This window comes from Chionomys nivalis, chromosome 2 (genome assembly GCF_950005125.1).
Source record: "Chionomys nivalis chromosome 2, mChiNiv1.1, whole genome shotgun sequence".
Classification (NCBI taxonomy): domain Eukaryota; kingdom Metazoa; phylum Chordata; class Mammalia; order Rodentia; family Cricetidae; genus Chionomys; species Chionomys nivalis.
In genome coordinates, this window is record NC_080087.1 from 104289409 (window position 1) to 104313445 (window position 24037).

General features: G+C 48.8%; 1 protein-coding gene across 6 annotated transcripts in view; it reads left to right on the forward strand.

The window, feature by feature from the left end:
- The window catches only part of Ndufa10 (NADH:ubiquinone oxidoreductase subunit A10), a 46111-nt gene extending 36215 nt beyond the window's left edge, over window positions 1-9896 (forward strand). The window contains exons 10-11 of one of the 6 annotated variants that reach the window (XR_009056666.1): window positions 3049-6580; window positions 7100-9896. Coding sequence is in view for 1 of the 6 variants with exons in the window: in XM_057761524.1 (XP_057617507.1) it covers window positions 3049-3117 (69 nt within the window). In the remaining 5 variants the exon portion in view is untranslated. Of the gene's footprint in view, window positions 1-3048 lie in introns of all 6 variants that reach the window. The other 5 variants (XR_009056667.1, XR_009056668.1, XR_009056669.1 and 2 more) reach the window with 5 other exon arrangements.
- The last annotated feature ends 14141 nt before the right edge of the window (window positions 9897-24037 follow it).

Below are 24037 nucleotides of genomic sequence, written 5' to 3' on the forward strand. Positions count from 1 at the left end.
TGTGTGAGGAGGGGCCCGTGGGAACCCATCTGACCCACCACCTAAAGTGAGTAGCCATGGATTCATTCTGCTCACAGCTCCTGGAGGTTTTGTCCATCTTTGCAGGATATCATCTGTGCTGCCTGGACATTGTTTTCAGCTGAAGGCCAGTGGCCCTGACAAATTCTGGAGCTCTTTCTTTGCTTAGACCCTATGTCCCTACACTTTGGCCTGTTTAGGATAAGGTAGGACATAGGACTCAGCTTTCCAGTTTCTAAATGCTTCTGGTTAGAGAGAAAGGCCAGATGCAGTAGCACACCCTGTTGGGACGCTGCTCTTACTTGATGGCACTTCATCTGGCAGGCCTCAGTTGTCAGGCCGCGTTCCTGGAACCCGGGGCCTGGAGGCCATATGTTACAAGTTGGCCCATGTCCGGTATATGGTCAGGGGAGGGCTTTTCTGCAATTGCTTCTTTGAACCTGAAGTGTCCACTTCGCTGGCTGTGGCATGTAGAAGGGGGTATCTTTTATGACTTTCAGAACCCCACTCCTTCATGTTACTTAAATCCAAAACTCGGTGGCTTCACTTGGGATACACAAGGTAACAAGACACCTTGCCATTGCCTCTCAGACTCCCAACTGAACCTTGGTGAAGCCCCATAGTCAGCTTGTGCACAGGCGGGTAAGATGGTGCCCTGTTTGCAAGGACAGCCAGCCTGAAGAGCAGCCAGTTTGCTCGTCCTGGTGGGAGGCCCTGGAGACCAAGAGCAAGGAGAGGAGGTGCTGAGTCAGCTCCCTTGCCTAAGCCTCAGCACAGTAATCCAGACCAGAACTTCCACACTGTCAAGTTAGAGCCATGGAGGGGTGCTGTCTACACCTGCTGTTGAGGCTGTTTTGCTTCAGCAAGCAGTTCTGTTTCTGTGAGTTTATCCGAAGCATCTACAAAGGAGAAGCATTGTAGGGAGGAGTGGAGGCTGGAAATAGCAGGACATGGCAGCACAGGTCCACTCTAGGCTGGAGTGGGCAGAATGAGGTGTCTAGGGACTCGGGCTTAGCACCCACTCCAGAGTTAGAACGAGTGCAGATTCTTGTGCCGTGTGCTTGAGGCAAGTGACTTACTCTTTTTTTTTGTTTTGTTTTGTTGTTGTTTTGAGATAGGATTTCTCTGTGTAGCTTTGGTACCTTAGCTCTTATAGACCGGGCTGACCTCGAATTCAGAGATCCACCTGCCTCTGCCTCCCACGTGCTGGGATTAAAGGTGTGTGCCACCACCGCCCAGCAATTTACTCTTTTTGAAAAAAATAAAAATACATGTATATCCTGTAACATTCCTTGTGTCTCCAGCTGTCCAAGGCCCTGTACAGAGGTAGTTGTGTCTTGCGCTTCATCTGGAGCCTTCTAGTGATCTGAATTGCTCATTTAGATTCAGCATGGCTTCCAGACCACAGATGAACAATTATCAACTAGGAACTTAGGGGTGCTGTGCCTTCTTCCCAGAACCTGGGGGCACCCCTTACTGGATTTCATAAGCCAATTAAGTGTTCCTGAAGAATTCCAGAGAGTGGGTTTTGTGAAGCAATTAGTAGACATTGCTGAGGCCCAGCAGGTTTTGAGGTTTTCAGCTAGTTTTTACCTAAAACTCAGGACAATGGTTCTTGAAAGCCCTGGCCCTGCCGACTGACTGGCCACTGGAGTAGTGCAGACCTACTCAGATAGTCCTCTGAAGGATGTACATCTTCTGTTCGTCAGACAGAATTGTGTGAATTGGTCTAGCAAGTGAGAAGAAGCGACCTTCTCTTCAGCTGGAAGGCAGTTGAAGAAGCTCTGTGTTTCAGTGGCTGTGGGGCTGGTCTGCAGCACACTGTACCTTTATGTCTTGCCTGAGACAGTTCTAGTCAAGCCAACTTCTCTCTGCTGGAAAGCTTCTTGCTGTTCACTATGTGGAAAGGTGGGGGGAGGGGGGAGCTGCTTCCAGCCTCTGCCTGCCCTCATGTGGCCTTTGTGGAGCATTCTGATGTCATACTGGGCAGGTCCCTGCTGTGCCCTTTCCTTGTCTGGAGTTCTTTCTGAGCCCTGAGGCTGTTAGCACCTGGGTTCTTGTTTGTGACATCCAACTCTCCAGCTGGAGAAGGACAGCTGATGACAGGCCAGAGGCCTCTCCCACGGCTTCCTTGCTTCCGCAGTCGTTTCTTGCCTATGCTCCTTCAGACCTGGACATTTCAGTGACTTCCCAAGGCCTGTGCCATCTTCCTTACCTGTCTGCACTTCTGCAGGACCTATGTTAAGTTCACACTCTCCTCTCATGCATTCTTCAAAGCCAAGACCATGGCCTCTAGTTGATGGAGGTGGTTCTTGTATTTTATCTGTTGCTTTCATTGGTTAACTAATAAAGAAAACTGCCTTAGCCCATTTGATAGGCCAAACCTTAGGTGGGTGGAGTAAACAGAAGAGAATGCTGGGAGAAAGAAGCTGAGTCAGAGAGTCGCCATGATTCTCCCACTCCAGACAGACGCAGGTTAAGATCTTTCCTGGTAAGCCAGCTCGTGGTACTACACAGAATATTAGAAATGGGTTAGATCAATATGTAAGAGCTAGCCAATAAGAGGCTGGAACTAATGGGCCAGGCAGTGATTAAAAGAATACAGTTTCCGTGTAATTATTTCGGGGCATAAGGTAGCCATGCGGGCGGCTGGGTGCCGGGGACGCAGTCCCGCCGCTCATATTACAACATCTAGTGATCTCGTCACTGATTCTCAAAGCCAATCACCATTCACAATAGTCAAGCAGGCAGTCACGGCTTGAGAACAAGACATTTCCTAGGCTGGGTCCCCTCTGCCAGCTCTTGCTGAGTGCCTCTGCTGTCTGTTGTCCCTCCTGTCCTTATTGACATTAGTGAGAATTCTACGGGTTTGTCTCATCTAATCAGGGCTTCTCTGGGCAAGACTGCTTCGTTGCAGTGGATCCCTGCTCTCGGGTGCTCCCCTGGGTACTAGATGGGCAGTAGCTGACCAACTGGGGTTGGGAATGTGGTCTTTACTCTAAACAGTGTTTTAATGCCTTCCCCCCACAGCTGCCAGGCCGCAAGTACAACCCTGGATACAATGAAGAGGTGGGTGACAAGTGGATCTGGCTGAAGTGAAGGGTCCCCTCTGCCTAGCTGTGTCACAGCCATGATGATGTCTGCTCTGCCCAACTCTGAACTCCAGAGCTTTACAAGACAACAGGAAAAAAAGCAATGATCAGGAGATTGCCTGAAGAAATGGTCAAAAAAATCCAGTCTTTCCTGTGCCTAGTTAGTTGATTGAAAGATTCAACTTCCATTGAAAAGGTTCTGGAACCTTCCAGTTTTATTTTGGAATCATCTGGGGGAAAACAAAACAAAACAAGGCAGGTCTGCTGTGGAAGAGCAGCTCCCACTGGACGCCCCGTGTCCCCGTGCTGTCTTTCAGTCCTCTCAACTTCAAGAAATAAATCTGGCTCTATAGCTCCTCCTCCTGTGTCCGCAGGCTCGCACACGCACGGACACACATGCACGTACACACGAACGCGCACACTCACACACACACACACACGATGGTGATGCACAGCCCTTCCATGCCTTCCCTGCAGTTTGCACTCACACACAATGTTGAAATGATTTTCTGAAGCATTTCTTCTTTAACAGTGCACGTTAGAGCAAAAAGGGAAAGAACCCCCACAGACTATCAGAATGGTGTCGTCTAGAGCAGGCTCACTTGATGAGCATGGAGTGTGGGTACAGAGGCAAGGTCTCGTACTGTCACCAAAAATCAGGGTGCCAGTCCCAAGTGAAGAAAGCAATTGCATTTTGGTTTTCACCTGTATGGGAACCTAGGGGGAAGGAGTCCTTATGAGGTAGTGTCAATCCATGTTGCTATTCGGGAGTTCCTCTGTAAGTTGTCCTAAGCTGTAAGTTTGTACTGAGCCCCCTGCTGTGACTGCTCCTAGTACATACGATTTACATTTAGCTTCATTAAAACTTAATGAACTTTAGCGCTCAGTTTCCTAGTAGCACCGGACTCCATCAGGTACGCGCAGCACATGGCAGCTGGGGTCAGTATTAGACAGAACAAAACAGAAGACTTTCATCTTCCAGAACAGTCTGCTTGGCCTTACTGCTGTTGCCACCCACCTGTCATTCCTACCTCTCTTCCTCCTCCTGAAACGGGCCAGCCCTGGAGTTGTGGAACCCATTGAGGAATGGCTTAAAAAGATAAAAATATTTATCTTGGCTGTATTTCCGGCCCATGCCTACAAGGAGCTGCTGCTCCTGAACCCCAGCACAGCAGACACGCAGCCTTCTCGGCCATGTTGGCTAGCACATGTCAGCACAGCACACACACGCGCGCACACACACACACACACACACACACACACACGCACACACACCGTCCTGAGAGTCCACATGCTTATTTCATTCCCAGTGGCTCTACTCCCTGGGTGTGTGTCACCTGTGATTTGTGTTGCCACAGAAGTCTGTCTTCCCAGACTCCTCCAGGGTGAAGCCCTGTGGAGTCTAGTAGAAGCTCTAATCTGGTTTCAGTGCATTACCTCATTAGTTTCACCAAAATGCTTACTGCCCTTTGGAACTTAGCTCAGGGCTGAGATGAAAGCATGCGCTTTGCGTATCCCGCACTGGCAGCCTGGGCGCTTTAAGGATCAGGAATTCAGCACTGTCTCAACACTGGTTCTCTGTGCTTTCTGTTGAAGAGGAAGTCCTCAATGACATAACGCCCTTGTGGCTGTCCTCCCCTAACACCCACACCCACCGCCCGGTCTTCAGCAGAGCAAGGCTCAGCCTGGTGGCAGCTGGCATGCTCCCCAGGCATCAGACTGCTGCCAACTGCAGTCCACAGTACAGCCATGGAGCCATGGCAAATAGCCACCCACCAGGCAAAGCAGTGCAGTGAGGGCAGTATAGCTATGTGGCCACTTGTGGGTGCGAGGTACTAGGAGGGGTTAAGGACCTGCAGTCAGGCTGAATGTGATGTAGCGTGGGGTTGTGCAGTGCAGTACGAATGACGACCTGTCTTCCTTGCTCTGATGGCTCCTCATTGCTAAGAAACATCCTGTGATCTGCTTACCAGAAAGGCCTTCTGCATTGGCTGTTTGTAAGCTGTGTGTGCTGGCGCCAAGGAGACAGGCCTGCTCTGTGGCAGATCTGCAAGGTTAGGGCTGCTGTGCAGTAGGCAGGATGGTGCTGCACTTAACACAGCCTTTGAAACAGCTCAGAGCTGGGAGGTAGAGCCCGAATCACCCCGGGATTTACATTGACTATAAAGCCAGCCAGCCCCTGAGGGAGTTCCCTGGACCTGCAGCCCTTAGGTCCTTTTATCCTGTTGGGGTTTTTAGAGATAAGCTCCTCTGGAAGACAAGTCCAGGATTTGACCAGAGAGTTTGAGGGAAAGTGCCTTTCTCACCTGCATGGCCTTGTCGGGAGGCCTGAGCTCTGAGTTTTGGTGTATCCCATTTTCTCCGGAACTCTGATCTGACACCCTAGGACCAGAGATCTCCAATATAGGCTTACCCCAAAGGATCAGTGGCAAGGGATCTTTAAGGCAGGGTGTCACTGGCACCTATGAGATGACCTTTATGACTTTTTTAGTATTCTGACAGCAAGCTAATCCAACAGATCTACCCTTTAAAGCTGCATTTTCCTAGGAAGGGGTGGTGCCAGCAACAGTAGGGTCTTTCTCCTGCATGCATTGGAAGCAGAGGCTCCCTGTGTTCCTCACAAACTCGGTAGCCTCGTGGTAGTGAGTGGACTGAGGGGCCAGAGCTAGGGCATTCCAGGGGTCGGGGCATAGTCCAGTGGGATGTGAGTGAGGCCTCAGCCAGGTCAGTGGCAGGAAACAAGATGATGCCACCTTGAAACTGACCTGGAGCCAGGGCAATATGAGAATACAGTACTAAGGACAAAGACGTGTACTGGCTTCCCTCCTCACAGTCCTAGGTAGTCATATTCACTGCCTGCTAAGCCTAGGGCCACTGCAGTGGGCACAGCCCGGTGATGGTTAGATCTGTATGTGGGATCCTCCATCCCAGGCTTTCCTAACACTCCCCATATGCTGCCTTCAACCCTTTCCACTGCCTGCAGCAGGGAAGTGCAAGGTCAACTTCAAATCACAGCATTCTGTGCCCGTAGTTCTCTCCGTGCCCGTAGGAGGTAAAGGAAGCCCACGCGGTTGGCTCTTCAGGATGTCCTTTCAAGGCCCAGGCTGCTCAGAGCAGAACAGAGCCCTGGAGAGGCAAGAGGTTAGGCAGAGCTGGAGAAAGAACCATTGTGGATAAGAGCTGGCCAATGGGGGGAAAGCCCTGTCTTGAAGGGATACTGGAATACAGGGATGGTTATATAGGCGATGGAGTCACAGCCTGTAGGTGCGGAGTTGTAGCCAGATGTGTGCACCTGCCCTTAGTCGCCTAGTGAGATTTCCTCATTTCAACCAGCCCTCAGTCAAAACAGTTGTTTGGACAAGGGTCATTTTGTCCTTAGCCTTTTAATTGCTGATTCTGCATCCTGACTTTCCCAGTGGCCAATCGGGAAAGAATGGCTGCCGCAAGGCCCTGTTGCTGATCAAACCCAGGTAAGGAGATACTCTTCATTATGAGAGATAAGACTCTGAAGTCCAAACTGGGATGGGTGTCTTAGGGGGAGCGACACCTCGCTGATCAGCCTCACAGCCAGCCTCCAGCCCCTGAGCTCACTGTCATCACAGAGAGAAGGAAGCTCCAGTGTTCTTAGATACCTCTTGGCACACAGCTCCCCAGGGGTCCTGTGTGATGTCCGTGGAGACCCAGTGTGGATATGTCATGTGTTCTGCACACTGTCCTTCAGTAAGTGTCTCTCTGGAGCACGGGTGCCCTGCTGGAGTTCAGCCCTTGATTCGGCGGCTCTTGCTGCTGTCGAGGGAGTCTTGCTCTCACACAGCGATCAGAGTCCCGAAGACCTGTGGGCTGTGCAGTCTGAGGACGGAGCCTGAGGAGGTCTGGGTGTCCAAGTTGCTCAGCCTGGAGATGGGCTCTGGGTGAGGGGACTCTCAAGGCCCACACAATGCCCTGGCCCCTGATGCTCAGTGTGAGCTACAACCTGTGTTTCCGCACAGCCCTGGATCTCACGTGACAGACACCCTTGCCCTCAGGATTCCCCAGCAGCTCCCCTGACAGCAGCCTGTTGTCAAGCCTGCAGCCCTGAGGTGCCCTGTGGCCAGCAAGGTGACCCTGGTCTGCCCCATGTCAATGCCCAGTGCTCCCTAAATCTAGGAGCCACCCCGTTCTCTAGTCCCCTCCTTGGCCTAAAGCAAGTCTTTTGGCAGGGCTGGTTAGGAACCAGCAGCTGTTGAGGGGGAACCATCTGGGAGAAGGGTGAGCTGGCTCAGGGAGCCCTGGACAATAGTAGGGGAAATTGCAGGAAATGGGAAGAAATGGCAGATCCGGGCCCTATTTTCCAAGCTGCCAAGCTTTTTGAATATACATATAACAGGTATAATTATGTCTCATCCTTCCAAACACTTCCAGATCATTTTTTCCCTTTTTAAAGTGGCCAGTATCCCATCCTTCTCATCAGCAGTGCTCAGGCCTCCTCTCCGGCCTTACAGGCTCCCAGAAGCATTGACAAGGCCAGTGGGAAGCCAAGGGGATAGAACCCTGTGGGCTGCTGCAGCCACAGATGCCCCTGGTGTGTGCTGGCCAGGCAGAGGTGCCACCTCTAGGCAAGACCCTGGCATTTGTCCCCAGGGTACCATGTAATCACCTTGATCGTGTACCTCCAGGTGTTCCAGGTCCAAGGCCACTGAAAAGTCTGAGTGTCTAGGTACCTATGTCTGAGTGAGAGGGAGCCAGAATCCTGAGTGTCTCCTCTGACTCCGGCTCTGACCTGGGAAGCCTTAGAGACAAGGCAGCATCACCAGGCTGGCAGTCAAGTGCCCAGAGCCAGGCAAGAGGCCTTCTTGAATCCCACCTGCCCCGTCCATCCATTCAGACTCTCAGCGTGAGTTTCACTGGTTAAGCATGCACATAAACAAACAGAATAGCAGGTCTAATGTCCCTGGTCCCAGGCGTCTCTGCTTCCTGACTGCACTGCAGTGTGAATGGCGGCCTCAAGCTGTTGCCACCATGCTATCCCCGCCAGGATGGATGGTACTCGAATTGTAGTCAGAATAAACCCTTTCTTTGTTGTTTTTTGTTTGTTTGTTTGTTTGTTTTGCTTTGTTTTGTTTTTGTTTTCAAGACAGGGTTTCTCTGTTCTGGAACTAGCTTTTGTAGACCAGGCTGACCTCGAATTCACAGATATCCGCCTGCCTCTGCCTCCCAAGTGCTGGAATTAAAGGCATGCACCACCACCACTCAGACAGAATAAACCCCCCTTTTAAAAAAAAAAAAAAAAAAAAACTTACTTTAGCTGAGTATTTTATTACAAAAACAAGAAAGGCAATGAACACAGCACGTCCAGCATTTATCCTGAGAGGTGGAACCTGGAAGGGGCCGTGTGCACTAAGCTGCCTGGGGTCTGACCCTGTGTTTGGGCCTGACTGGAGGCTTTAGGGCCTCCTCCCTCCCACCACAGCTCTGACTTGTACAGTCTTGTTACTGGAGTTAGTGAACTTGAATCCAGAGGAGGTTTCAAGTCTCAGGCTCTCCCAACAGCAAGGGATGCTCACTTGAGGCTGGGTGATGGGCTATGCACAGAGGAGGAGAGGCCTAGAACCTCAGAAGCCTTGGATCCCCACCCTCTTCCCTCCTCCGAAGTCATTTGTATGTGTCACTTACTCCTAGTACCAAGACAGAGTGTGAGCAAGGAGACTTCAGCAAGCCAGGCAGCAGATGTCTTCAGGTCCAAGGCTGAGGTCCAGACTCCTAGCCTGTCTATGGCCTTGGGTTTGCCCCACAGACGCAAGATCTCATTACAGGTTCCTACTAGACCTTGCTAGAGTCATTTATGTGAGATGCATGCCTTCTTTCCCTTCTGTCCTATACAGAACCTGGGTGGACAGGTGACAGGTCTTTTCTGTGGCCTAGAACAGGACTTTAGAGTCCAGGGTGTCCTGCAAAGATGACATCAGGACTCTAGACCATAGCTTACATGCATTTGACTGAGGGCACATCCAGGAAGCCACTGGCATGCCGTCTTGTAATCCAGTTCTGGTCTCTGATGGGCCACCATCCCTCAGCCTCATGAGCTGGACTTATGGAAGTATCCAATGGCCATTTGGGTTCTCTAAAGGTGTTTCTCCCATGTCGTCATCTCCATGGCCAGGGCTACAACAACTGGCCCCTAGCACGGCACCCTACAGTGGAGCAGCAGCATTTTGGCACACTGAACACAGAGCCCACTGGCCTCTCCCAGCCCCAGCCTGTCTTTCCTGGACTCTGCCTTCATGGCTACTGTGAGCTGTCGTCTGAGCCTCCATCCTCCGTGTCTATCTGTTGAGCTGCCCTCTGGAACCCGAGCTCACCCTGAAGCCAGTCAGGTGATGTCAAGACATACTCTCTCCCCACTGTGGAATGGCCTTTCCGCATCCCTGCCTGGGTTGGATGTTCAGCCTCAATGCCCCTGACTCAGCACTGTGAAGCAACTTCAAAGCTCGCCGGATAAGCTGTTGGATGTCTGCATCAAATATGGATGGTTTTCAGAATCCCATCGTGGGCGCTGAACAAGAGCCACCGTCCTCTTCACCCCTTAGCTTTGTGACCTCGAAGCCACAGTTGGCTGAATCCAATCCACTCTCATTGAAACTTGTCTCTCACTTGTGTATTGTCTGGGCTCTTTGCTTTTTCTTTCATTTTAAGAAAAAAAATATATAACATAAACACTTCATTTTTTCTTTATAGAGCCATGAAATCAACTTAACCCCAGAAATGTTTAGTGTCAGAATTTTTAATAAAAATTAGATTTCTCTTGAATTTGTCATTGGTAGAAACTCATATAATAAGCCATTTAAATGTGTGTGTGTGTGTGTGTATCTGTGTATGTGTGTGTGTGTGATGTTTACATTATCAGGCAAAAGCCTTATTATTAAAGACTGTCATTTTCTGGAAATACCTCCCTGTTGCTCTGAGCAAGAAAAAGAAGAGGCATATGACTAAGAAAAAAAATGGTTTTCATGCCCAAGTCTTCTTCGTGGATCACAGAACTCAAAGGTTTTGTTAATTACCCTGTAATTTGTTGCAAAAGATAAGTCAGTATTGAAAGCAAAAATTCCTTATAATTTAAAAGAAAAACAAAGTATTTAAAGAATAGTCCTCACTTGATGTTAGCCAAGAAACGGAGACACGATTAAAGAATATTCTATAAGCAAATATTTTCTTTTACATTGTCAGAGATCCGACAGAATTCTGTTCATAAATACATTTATATGTCTAAAAATAAGTAATACGTATTTTGTTTTCCTTCTTTTCAACATAGAACCTTTTCTTAAATATTTAGAAAAAAATAGAATAAAATGATTAATCTTTCACCCAGATTCAAGTTCTTTGAAGCTCATTGGTAGAGTTCTTTTGAAGCATGTTTGAGGCCCTGGGATCTAGCCCCACTGTTGAAAAGAGGAAAAGCTGTTTTTCCATCTTATTTCAAGCCCAGCCTGCAGGGGAGCCCCACTTCAATGAGGTGGGCAATCCCTGTGTTCTAAAACGCACTAAGGCAAGCAGCTTGTCCTTTGGCTGTGGGCACATAAACCTGCGTCCTTCAGTGGTGAGGCCTTTCCCCACATCGCCTGGAACCCGCTGCTCTCTGCCTCAAAACAACTTCCCTTGTCACATAAAACGCAAGGTCACATCCAGCTCTAGCTGCTGAGGGTGTGGCTACAGGTGGGTATTTGTATCGGGAGCCATCCCATCCACATGCCACGGATCCCCCCTCCCCGGACACAAGGCATCAGCTTGCTGGAGAGCCTGGGACATAGTCTGCAGCATCCTGACTTAGGTGAGACGGTCCACTGCCTGTGAACCTACCAGTCTCCTCCACTCCAGGCCCCTGAGGTGTGCAGCACATCGTTCTCATGGTTGCTGAGTTTAGAAAAAGACTAGAGCAAGCAGGCTATGGTGGCTGTTGACATATGCCTGTAAGTGAAACATTCAAGAGACTTGAAGCAGGACTATGGAGACCTTGAGGCCAGCCTGGGATGCATAGCAAGACCCAGCCTCCAGAATAAATAAATATACGATAGTTAGAATAGATAGCTCATAAATAGATAAAGATGGATGGTTGAGTAGGCAAACATAATGGAAGACATATTTTCTGATTGTTTTTGGAGACAATTACTGGTTTTGCAGAGAATTCTGGCAAGGATGGATGTGAGATGGGAAGGCCTGGAGTGGTGGGGAATAAGAAGGTCACAGAACTCCTGAAGGACACAGCACCTAGATGAAGGTTCATGGGCAATGGATCCCCTATCTCAAATTGGGGGTACTACAGCTTATGTCCCAGGCTCTCCAGCCAGCCAGTGGCAGGGCTTAGATGGAGAGGGAGAGAAAGTCAATGTGGTGGCATGTGGATGTGATGGCCCCTGACACAAGCAGCCAGCCATGAGCTCAGCACTCGGCAGTCAGAGCTGGATGAGCACTCTCCGTTTCTGAGCAGGAGGATGGGGCTGGGCCTGTTATGGTGCCCGCAGAAGCCAGGAGGCCAGTGTCACAGGCTGTGGTACAGGGACTCACAGAAGGAAGAGCAGAGTTGGGCAGCTCAGACCCTTCGCAGGCCAGTCTGAGAATAGCGGGCTGCTCTGGAGGATGTTCATAAGGAAAAGCTTGACTGTGGAAGGATGGCAGGCGTCCGGCCTCAGAGACCCTCACAGCATCACCCGACCACTTCCTCATTTCCTCTGCAGCTGTCTCACCCACTCAAGTACTCCATGACAGACTCTCAAGCCCTTCTAGAACACAGACACTCTCCACTGTGTTCCCCAGGAGCGTGGTGGCACAGGTGTGCAGCTGCAGGTTCCCCAAAGATTCACACGGATTAGCTTGTTTACCGTTGTCTCCTTGCATCTTGGGACTTTCATCCCAGGTTTTTGGAGGCCAGCAGAGTGGACACAGGAGCAAAGAGCCACACTTCCCTCCATCTTTGCCTCATTCACAGGTAACCATACTGGTGAGGCCAGCTGCAGATCCTGATGTCCCCTGTGTGATGTGCTGGGGCCCAGACAGACCTCAGGCAAAGTGACTGAGACAGCAGCAGACAGCTGAGTGCCGCTGGTGCTGGGGTGGGCCAAAGGCTCAGGGTGCAGCAGGACTGCCTGGTGTCTTCAGCTTTGAGTTGAAGAGTTGCTGCCTTGTCTTGAACACTCCCTCCTTGTTTAATGTATCTGTGTGCAGAGTTGAGCGGGACCCTGACCCAGCATCTAAGCTGACAGGTGTAAAAAAAAAAAAAAAAAAAAAGACAGGAGAAACATCAAGCTTTGTCCCTATGTTTGTGAGCCCCAGGACATGTGTAAGCCCAAGAGAGGACTTGGCCCCTTGGTCTCCATGGCAGGAGGAAGGTCTGGCCCTACCTTTACAAACAAGGTCTGCAGAGCTGGAATGAGCTTGGTCCTGTTGTGATCTCTGCTCCGAATGTTCAGGATCTCAGGGGCGAGTTCTGGCTGACACTCAGCACTCCTGGGCTGGGCTGCTGCCTGAGATGATGGCGGGTGACTTCCACTCTCCTTGCTCTACTACAGGAATGTCTTCTGGAAACATCGCTATGGCTACAGTCACTGTCCGGAGCAGCTCCCGGCAGTCAACCACAGCCTACCTGCACCACGTGACTGCTAGGATGAAGATAGGCACTCTCTGATAGAGTTGGGAAGCTTCCAACCATTATTTCTTCAAACATTTTTCTGTTGCCCCACCCCCTGTTCTCCAAACATGCGCAGGCAGCATTATCCGAATGCCCAGCACATCATGGTCCCTAGCCCCTTTACCTTGTCACCTTCTCATTGTCATTTTGTTCTTTGGGTTCCACAGTGTTTACAAGCCTAAGTCTTCCATTCTCCCGGTTCACTCTTTTTCCCACTGACAGCTGAGCTCCCATTGAAGCTTTGATTTTAGTCTTTTTACTTCTTGTTGCTAGAATTCCTGTGCGCGCGCATGTGTGTTTGTGTATATGTGTGTGTGTGTGTGTGTGCATGCGCGTATTTGTGCGTGGATAGGTACACAGACATGTATGTTTGTGGAGGTCAGAGGCTATCCCGGTGGGTGGGTACGTGTGTATGACGGGGTGCGTGCACCTGTATACATGCCTGTGGCAGTCTGAGGACAGTCTCAGATGTTCCTCAGGCACTGTCCACTGATCTTAGAGACAGGGCCCCTCGCTAGCCTGGAAAGTCACCAAGTAGGCTAGGCTAGCGGGCCTGTGAGCTTAAGTTATCTGCCTGCCTTGCCATCATTGGGGTTAGAAATGCTAGCCACTGTGTCCATTTTGACATGTGGCTTCTGAGGATCAGACTCAGTTCCTCACGCCTGCAAGCCGAGTGCTTACCCAACTGAGTGATTAAAATTAGTCCTCCAGCTTAATTTAAAAACCTTCTTGATGAGACACCATCTTCAAACCTGTATTTTCTAATCGAATCAAGGTTTCCTTTTGTTATTTGGACATATTTGTAATCCATGATGACTATTTCGCAGTCTCCCTGTTAAGCCTGACATTTGTTTATCTTCATTGGCAGCTCCTGCTGTTTGCATCTTTTTGAATGTCCATTTTATTTGTGGAGAGGTAGGTCAGTGGTCAGGAACACATGCTGTTCTTACAGAGGCTCTGGGTTCCGTACCCAACACTCACATTGGGTGGGTTACCATAGCCTGTAACTCCAGTTCCAGGGGATCTCCTGGCCTCCCCCAACACCTGCGCACACATACATCCACTCAGATACACACATACAAACATAAGATAAGTCCATCTTTATTTTTAAATGTGTATATGTGTATGAGAGTGTGCTCATGAGTGCAGGTGTCTTTGGAGGCCAGAGGCATCCGATCCCTGGAGCTGGAGTTACAGGCTGCTCACAGCTGCCTACATAGGTTCGATCCTCTGCAAGAGCTGCAAGCACTCGTACTTGCTGAGCCATCTTTCCAGCCCCTGGTGCTTGAATTTTAAAAGTCTGTTTCTTTAAGCTCTGTCTCTGTCACTGTCTCTCTGTCTCTGTCTGTGTGTGTGTGCTTGTGTGTTTAAAACGGCACTTTTAAGATAATATATAAGAATACATCAGAGCCGCGTGTTTCTCTCCTGCTGACCTTATCTGAGCCATGCTGTGAACTGCCAACATTTACCTCAGGGGCATATGTCAGAAACTTCAGGAGAAGAGCAACCCCAGCTTATGGCCAGCGAGAAACAGTGTCCCTCCACCCCCAAAACGCAAGGAGATGAACAAGGTCATGATCTGACACTGGACACAGGGTCTTCCCCAGAGCATCGACACTTGACAAACTCCAAAGTCCCCTGAGAAGTGAGGCTTTGGGGGTGCCTGTGAAGGACTTTCCTGGTTGGGTTAAGTAAGGAGTTAAGTCCCGCCCACTGTGGGTGGCGCCATCCCTTGGGATGGGATTCTCCACTGAATAAGGGAAAAGGGCACTGAGCTCCTGACTGTGGATGCCATGTGACCAGCCGCGTGCCTTCCTGCTGCAACGGGCTGCAGCCTCCTGCTGTGGGCCAAACCAAACTCCTCTTTTTAAGTTGCTTTTTTCACCAAATAACGTACTTTAAACATTGGGAAGCAGTCAGCGAGTCGCGCCTAGGTAATGCTGGCAAGCAGGATTTCAGAGACAGATCTGAGTGGGCTTGGGGAGGAGCGCTCAGAATCAGAGCCACTAACACGGCCGGTGGTGCAGATGCTGGCCACCCTGGCTCACCACGGGACAAGGCACACAGGTTCACTTCGTTTGGCCTGTGCAACAGCCTTCGTCCATCCTGCAGAGAGGACATCCAGTGGCCAGATAAGTATCCTGTCCAAAAGAGCACAGCTGGAACTGCAGAACTTGTTACCCAGCCGAGGCACAAACAACTGGAAGAGGACATGACGAGGCGCCTTGCTGTTCGCACTATGGATGGCAGGAGAAGACACGGTTTACTCAGGACCCCCTTCCAGAGGGGCTGCAGTTGGGAACACTAAGAACACTGTTCTCGGAGCTCCGGTTCCAACTGGCGTCAAATTGCATGTATAAATCATCCTAAGTCCCTGCAACAGCCATGGAGCAGAGAGAGAGGTACCCCATTATTGGTTCACAGGAGGGCCGGAGATGGGACTCCTAGGCCAGTGGGGACCCTCCAGAGTAACAACACTCAGAACATCTGGAAATCAAATAAGACATGCCACCTTAGTAACAGATCCACATGCCTAAGATGTGTGTCCATAGAGCCCTATCCTGCCTGCTGGCTTCTCTGTCTCCGTTCTAGACACTATGTATCACGTGTGCGACTGCAATAAAGATGAAATAAAAAAAAAACCTCAGATTTATTTTAGAAGGCAAAATCCTGGCTGTGATTCTGGAGGTTTGGGTGAATTTATTAGCAATAAAAGAAAAAGAAAAAAAAAGGATACTGTAGCTACATTGCCTGTATGTGGGGGAAAACTCAGGTGGCAAATACACAAGCTATTTAAATTAAACACACTGCTCATAATGCATTATCCTGGCGTTACAGCAAGCTGTTTCTGCTTGAGTCAGAGAATAATCACTTAATAACAATAAAACTAAAATAGTCATCAAAATCATTTCAGCAGACGGAAAGGTCTCTTGCCAGAGGTCTAGAATTCAGAAGGGGCTCACTGTATGAGCGTTACCTGGAGGTGACCCTCATCTGGTGTCAGGCTGTGTGGACAACACGAGGTGGGGGTAAATGTCTCTGTTCCCCCACGGAGGAGATTTAAAGCTAAGGACACCATAAATGGGGAGGCACATAAGCCGTGTCTGCCTCTCTTTCTAGACTAGGAGGACAGACAGACTCTTCCACTTGGAATCTGCCCACAGCCCCATGGGACCCTCTCACGTCTGATATGGAGATGAGGAGAAATGGCCAGTGGTGTCTTCTATGGGGGGGGGGGGGGCGTTGGGCTAAGGTGACCTGAGTGATGGATTCTAAGACTGCAGGAACCATGGGCATCAGGAAGGCGGAGTTTGTGGCCCCAACTGTGGTACAGTCACTACATTGGATTTGGGGACCAATGGAGGCTCTGGGCTCTCGGGGTTAACCTAGGAGGGGCGGCCCATCTATTCCGGACTCTAACCCCCCTGTCTACCTGTGCGCCCCTGCTGTTTGATGTCTGTCTGTCCTGAAGGTTCTCTAGCAGAGTCCCAAAAGCAGCATGAGGATATAAGGCACAGCAGGGTACCCTAAATCCTCCCCAGTGGGCATCTCCCCTAGGCCTAATCATCTCTTTCCAAAGCTGTGCATATCTCAGCCCTGAGTTCCCCTGCAACCTGCTATCAGGAGCCGCTCTCTATCACAACCAGGACTGAAGAGACCTTGGCCCATGTCCCATGTGTGCTTATCCCTTCACTTGTGGCCCCAGGGCTACACTGTCCTGTGATCTGAGGGGCCATCCTTAGCCTCTGCGGGGCAGAGGATGGTTAGGTAGGCATCCTTTCTTCTTGGTGTAGGCTGGAGAAGTGACGTGTGGCATTTCCCTTTTCTGAATGTAGTGAAGCCTTTGCAGTTTGGGGCTCCTCCTGCGAGCATTAAAGGTCTGGTTCCCATTTGCAACGGCAGTCTCTCCTCCCCCGAGGGTGCATGTGGGTAGCCCACTTGCCCGACCCCGTACCAACCCGTATTCTCTGAGCCCTGCAGGTGCCAGATGAATTTGCCCTATAGAATCAGGAGCTTACCACCAGCCTCCTCCACCTCTGCCCTCCCTGGGATTCCAGGGCTGGGAGAGGTCCCTTCTCCATCGGCATCTGACTCTGACGCTTGCTCTCTCTGCTTTTCAGAGCCTTCACTCCGCTCCCCTCCCTGGTTCCCCTGAGGACAGGAATTTTCCCTCAGAGTCCTGGCAGTGCGCCTGGGGCTGTTCCTTGTCCCTCAGATGAGCCCCAAGGGAGCCTGTGCCAGCTGCTAGATTCATCCTGAGCGTCTCAACAGCCTGGATCTTTCAGGAAATATCAGCCATCAGCACAATTTGTTTTAAATGCCGAGAATTGTCTCCTTCAGTTCCCTTGCAGAAAGTGCTCACATTATGCCCCGAGGTGGATCTTTCTAGGCCCGCCTCGGCCGTCTGGTTTTGCTTTTCTGAAGCTGATTTTCTCAGAAGGCAACTAGTGCCAGGGAAGTTTCCAATTAAACTCCGCTCCTAAAAACTGCAGGTACTTCAGGGCCTCTTTGTCTCAGCATGAGCCAAGCTGACCTCACCTCAGGGACACAGAAGCCTGCAGTAGGTGCCTAAAATCCTGTTTTACATAGTAACCAATCCCGAGGCAGCTGGGCATCTCTGCTTTACCCCAGGTCCAGTCTGACTCAGAACATCACGGCCACAATGGCACACTTCAGAGTCATTCACACCAGTGCCAAGCACCAGGCAGCTCCCTCAGCAGGGAAGGGGTTGGGGGTGAGGAGCCAGGATGGAACTGAAATCTTGGGATAGCTGCAAAGTCACGGGGAATAAAGAGTGGCACCGTGACCTTCGGGCTTAGCCTGTGGTGCAGCAGCCCCTGGAAATGTATGAGAACCATCCTGTTTATCTTGTTCTTTTCCTACTGGAGACCCTGGCCTTCCTGCCTCTGGTAACCCAAGCCCGGGGAGGGTTTGGGGGAAGCTGCCCTGCCACTTATCTTCTGGTTTAGCTGGAACCTTCTCCCAGGCCTGAACACACTCTTTGGCATTCGTTATTGGAAAAGTTGACCGCTGGTCAGTCTCCCACCATTAGGGCACACAGAGGAGTGACGCTAAAGGAGGCTTCAGAGGCCACAGTGGTTGAGAGGGCATGGCAGACTGAGCCGTTTACGCTGTGCGCCCAGGCTACAGAGAAGGGAAAGGCCTGCACCATGGGAATCCTTCCTCTCTCCCATCAACCCACCCAGGCCTCCAGCCTGCAAGGGCGGCACCATTCATACTCAGAACAGGTCTAAGTCTCTCTGGAAACCCCAGCCGTGTGCATCCCTGCTCTTCTTCTGACAGTCTCAATCTGATCACGTTGATACTCATGAGTCAGCATCTTACTGAAACAACAAACACAGCGGGCTTTGCCGCTGACATCCAAGACCCACATGCTGGAGTCCACCTGCTCCCTGGCCCCGGGTTGGAACCTCTGATCCCGGGTAGGGACCCCTGACCCTTCTCACTGCGGCAGCACAGTGTGCTCACCATTAGTTCTGTGCCAGTTGCTTCTGGAACAAATCAACCAAAGCACCACAGACCCCCTGTCCTCGCTTGGGAATTAGGGGATTTGTTATCAGCAGAGTTGGTCTTTTTCATTTTTTGTTTTTTGTTTTTTTTATTTCTCTAGAGTTTTTACTTTATGTTTATTTCATTCCTGGTGCTTCCTTGGGGATGTGTGCTGTTTTTTGAGACTCTGGAGGTCACCTGCTTTAGGGATGGACACATACCATGCCTTAGATCACCCACTTCTTCAAGAGACTAATTGCCCCATTACTTCAGGTGTGGACGAAATTCACATTCCCTACTTGCTCCATCCACACCCTTACTGAGGGTCTTTGTCACTGGTGGTGGTGATGGGACGTATGGCCCCACACAAGTCTCCAATGACAATGACCTGAAACTTATTCTTAGGACTCTGCGGAGATATGATAAACGGCATTTGGCATGAAGGATGGCACCCCGATTTTATTGTGAGCCCAGGTACACTGTCAATAATGCCGTGGGAACCAAGAAGATACCTGACATTTTCCAGATGTCTCCAGTAACCTGAATTCAGTTCACGGTGGGCCTGCACAGGGAGCCCAAGGCCCTGTTTAGTAGTCTCATTCGTCATTTGAAAGAGAAGAGAGTCAGCATAGAGGCCTCTTTCTTGACCCAACAAAGGCACCTGGGTTCTGGGGACCGCTTTCTTAATCCAACAAAGGCACCCAGGTTCTGGGGGCCGCTTTCTTGATCCACCTCAGGCACCCAGGTTCTGAGGACCTCTTTCTTGACCCACTGCCAGGTTCTGAGATTTGCTGAGCATGAGGGTGGCATGATTTTCCCTAGGACTCAGGTGATAATGCCATTGGTTTTAAAGACATACTCAACCCCAGAGTACAAGCTTCTGGAATGACCGAGGCAGGACGTGCAGTAAGAACCAGAGGCTCCTGGGAAGCTGGAGCTGAAGGAGAAGTCAGTGAGTTCCAAGTGTGACATTCCCAATACCAGCTGAGAAAGCCACTGCACACAAGGTCTCTGAGATCACCATTGCCAATAGCAGTAGTTATCCTGGAAGGCAAGAAGGTGTTTGATTCAACTGACTATGTACCTGATATTGGTTCAAACTTTGTGAGTCCGAGCAGCTTATTTTGGGTTTATTTAAGCACAGGACACTTTGGTTAAAACTTTTCTGGTGATAATGACCTCAATCCTGTAGGCACAATGAAGTACACATAAATCTCCTTGAGGAACAAAGTGAGCTCAATAAAGACTGGACTTGACTACATCAAAACTCTTTGTCCAGTGCATGTGACACCTTCCATAAAGAGGATTTCTTTAGATTGAAAGAGAAAAGCAGGCCTACGATGAGGGTCTGGGGAGGATCCTGGCCACACAGGTAGCATAGAGGTCTCCAGGCTATTAACCACATCTGCTTCCAGCCTTCTGAGTGTGTAACAAGTTATGCATCCCTTCCTTTGGAGGAACAGCCCTGTGGTCTCACATTCCAGGTTCCTTAGTGCTACCGGTGAACTCAAGGACCCTGTGCCTCATCTTTAACACTGATTTGAACGCAGCTGCCAGGAGGGGCACTACAGTCTTCCCCCTTTGTGGGTTAAGATGCTGGCATGCAATGTGTGAGGGACAGTCAGCTTTTTTTTCGGGGATGCAAACCCCAGGAGGCTGCCCATGCTCCAGTGAACAGTCCTACACTCTGCACAGATAAGCAATACAAACTGGGCTCAGCAGATTTTTTATAACAGAAGCATGGGAAGTTGGGAAGGGAAAGTGGAGACGGGAATATGTGAGAAACTGGAGGGAAGGGAATGATGAGCTTGATCAGAACATGTATGAAATTCTCAACCAGACAAACAAAGATACGGACATGGACCAGGGAGGAGACAGGAACTTCAGAGCCACATGGACTAGACCCAGAAGATGAGTGCCATGGGAAAGGGATGTCTTGCTTCCTCTGGGATGAACAGCCCTGTCTGCCAGTCTGGCGAGCTGGTGGTGGGCTGATCAGAGCACCTGCCTTCTAGGAGGTTTGCTCATAACGAGTACACAGCCATCCCCAAATTCTGTTCCCACCCAGGTGTGAAAACACCTCACAAGTGCTAATGTAAGTCCATGGCTGGCCTTCGTTCCATCGTGTGAGGGGAGATGGGTGGACTTCAGGGCCCACTCAGCAAGGCCTTGTGGGGCTAGAGAAGCTAGGCATTAAGTGAAAGCCATGTGACAGCCCCTGAGTAGGCATAGGAAAGGGCAGGAGTTGCCCTGAGAATGGAAGGAGAAAGGTGTCACTGTGGGTGGAAGGTATGGCTTTGTGACAGCACATGATTCCCTGTGACCCCTGCCTGGTGACATCGGTTCCCTGTGGCTTTGCCTATGCCCTGCACTGCCTCTGGATCTTACCAGGCTTACATGACTTCAGAAAGTTCAAGGCCGTGAGTCCTCCTTCTCCTCAGTCCAGTTGCTTTGGGAAGTGACCATGAAACCCAGGTGGGTCTCACATCACAGTTGGATTGTCCCCTTTGTCCCCATAACCTATGGTGCTGGGCATGGCTCTAAATGAATTTTGGGCACATAGTGGGGTTCTTCTGTACTCATCTACAAAGAACCCACTGTGCTCCCCTCTGATGTAGGCAGAGGCTGCTCGTTTGTTTCTCAGCTGATCAGACCAAAAAAATCGCACAGAAACTGTATTAATTACAAATTCAGCCAGTGACTTGGGCATATTTCTAGCTAGCTCTTACATATTTTTTAAAATTATTTTGTTTCTATTGAGCTATATGTTTTTCTCCACTCCCCTCCCTTCTCCCTTCCTCTTCTACCCTCTCCCATGGTCCCCATGCTCCCAATTTACTCAGGAGACCTTGTCTTTTTCTAGTTCCCATGTAGATTAGATCCATGTATGTCTCTCTTAGGGTCCTCGTTGTTGTCTAGGTTCTCTGGTGTTGCAAAGGAGAAGGCCCGCATGTTTGTCCCAGCCACTCGGCTAGCTTACACCCAAAATAATCACACAGAAACTGTATTAATTTAAACACTGCCTGGTCCATTAGCTCTAGCTTCTTATTGGCTAACTCTTACATCTTTATTAGCCCATTTCCATTAGTCTATGTATCACCACATGGCTGTGGCTTACCGGCAAGATTCTAACTAGCGTCAGTCTGAGGCAGAGGATCCAGAAAAGTCATGGCTTTTCTGACTCTGCTTCCTTCCTCCCAGAATTCAGTTCTGTCCTTTCTGCCTCCCTAAGTTCTGCCCTATCGGGCTCAAAGTAGTTTCTTTATTCATTAACCAACGAAAACAACACACAAACCAATACAAGCCCTTCCTGAATACTGAGCCCAAACCCAGCAGCACAGCAAAGAAACCCATTCTTTTTTAAATTTTATTAATTTTAATTGAGCCACATTTTCTCTGCTCCCCTTCCTGACTCTCCCCTCCCCTTTAACCCTCTCCCAAGGTCTCTATGCTCCCAATTTACTCAGGAGATATTGTCTTTTTCTTTTTCCCATGTAGATTAGATCTATGTATGTCTCTCTTAGGGTCCTCATTGTTATCTAGGTTCTCTGGGATTGTGGTTTGTAGGCTGGTTTTCTTTGCTTTATGTTTAAAAACCACTTATGAGTGAGTACATGTGATAATAGTCTTTCTATGTCTGGATTACCTCATTCAAAATGATGTTTTCTAGCTCTATCCATTTTCCTGCAAAATTCAAGATGCTATTTTTTTCTGCTGTGTAGTACTCCATTGTGTAAATGTACCACATTTTCCTTATCCATTCTTTGGTCGAGAGGCATTTAGGTTGTTTCCAGGTTCAGGCTATGACAAACAATGCTGCTGTGCCCTTGTGGCACGATTGAGCATCCTTTGGATATATACCCAAAAGTGGTATTGCTGGGTCCTGAGGTAGATTGTTTCCTAATTTTCTGACAAATCACAATACTGATATCCAAAGGGGTTGTACCAGTTCTCACTCCCACCAACAATGGACGAGTACTCCTTTTACCCCACATCCTCTCCAGCATAAGTTGTCATCAGTGATTTTTATTTTGGCCATTCTTACAGGTGTAAAATGGAATCTCCGAGTTGTTTTGATTTGCATTTCTATGATAGCTAAAGATATGGAACATTTCCTTAAGTTTCTCTCAGACAGTTTAGATTCTTCTATTGAGAGTTCTCAGCTTAGGTTTGTACCCCATTTTTTATTGGATTATTTATTTTTTTGATGACCAATTTCTTGAGTTCTTTGTATATTTTGGAGATCAGACCTCTGTCTGATGTGGGGTTGGTGAAGATCTTTTTCCATTCTGTAGACTGTTGTTTTATCTTGTTGACTGTGTCCTTTGCTTTACAGAAGCTTCTCTGTTTCAGGAGGTCCTATTTATTAATTGTTTCTCTCAGTGTCTGTGCTACTGGGGATATATTTAGGAAGTGGTCTACTGTGCCAATGAGTTTAAGTGTACTTCCCACTTTCTCTTCTATGTGGTTCAGTGTGATTGGCTTTATGTTGAGGTCTTTGATCCATTTGGACTTGAGTTTTGAGCATGGCAATGGATATGGATCTATTTTCATTCTCCTACATATTGATATTCAGTTATGTCAGCACCACTTCTTCAATATGCTTTCTTTTTTCCATTTTATATTTTTTGTTTCTTTGTCAAAAATCAAGTGTTTGAAGAGGTGTGGGTTGATGTCTGGATTTGCGATTCTGTTCCATTGGTCCTCCTATCTGTTTTCATGCCAATACCAGGCTGTTTTCAGTACTGTAGCTCTGTAGTAGAGTTTGAAGTCAGGGATTGTGATGCCTCCAGAAGTTCCTTTATTGGACAGGATTGTTTTGGCTATCCTAGGATTTTTGCTTTTTCATATGAAGTTGAGTACTGTTCTTTCGATGTCTGTGAAGAATTTTGCTGAGATTGCTGGGATTACATTGAATCTGTAGATTGCTTTTGGTAAGATTGCCATTTTTACTATGTTAATTCTACCTACCCAAGAGCATGGGAGATCTTTCCACTTTCTGGTGTCTTCTTCAATTTCTTTCTTTAAAGATTTAAAGTTCTTGTCATATAAGTCTTCCACTTGTTTGGTTAGAGTTACTCTGTGACATTTTGTGCTATTTGTGGCTATTGTGAAGGATGATGTTTTTCTGATTTCTTTCTCAGCCCATTTATCATTTGTGTACAGGAGGGCTACTGATTTTTTTGAGTTAATCTTGTATCCTGATCCATTACTGAAAGTGTTTATGAGTTATAGAAGTTCCTTGGCAGAATTTTTGGGGTCTCTTATGTAAACTATCATATCATCAGCAAATAGAGTTTGATTTCTTCTTTTTTGATTTGTATTCCCTTGCTCTTCTTTTGTTGTCTTATTGCCCTTGCTAGGATCTCAAGAGCTATACTGAATAGATATGGAGAGAGTGGACAGCCTTGTCTTTTTTTCTGATTTCAGTGGGATTGCTGTGAGTTTCTTTCCATTTAGTTTGACATTGGCTGTTGGCTTTCTGTATATTGCCTTTATTATGTTTAGGTTTGTTCCTTTTGTTTGTTTAGGATACCCCTGCTCTCTCCAAGACCTTTATCATGAAGGGATGTTGTATTTTGTCAAAGGCATTTTCAGCATCTAATGAAATGATCATGTGGGTTTTATTTTATAGTTTGTTTATATGGTGGATTATATTGACAGATTTTCGTACGTTGAACCATCCCTGCTTCTCTGGGATGAAGCTGACTTGATCATGGTGGATGATGGTTCTGATGTGTTCTTGGATTCCGTTTGC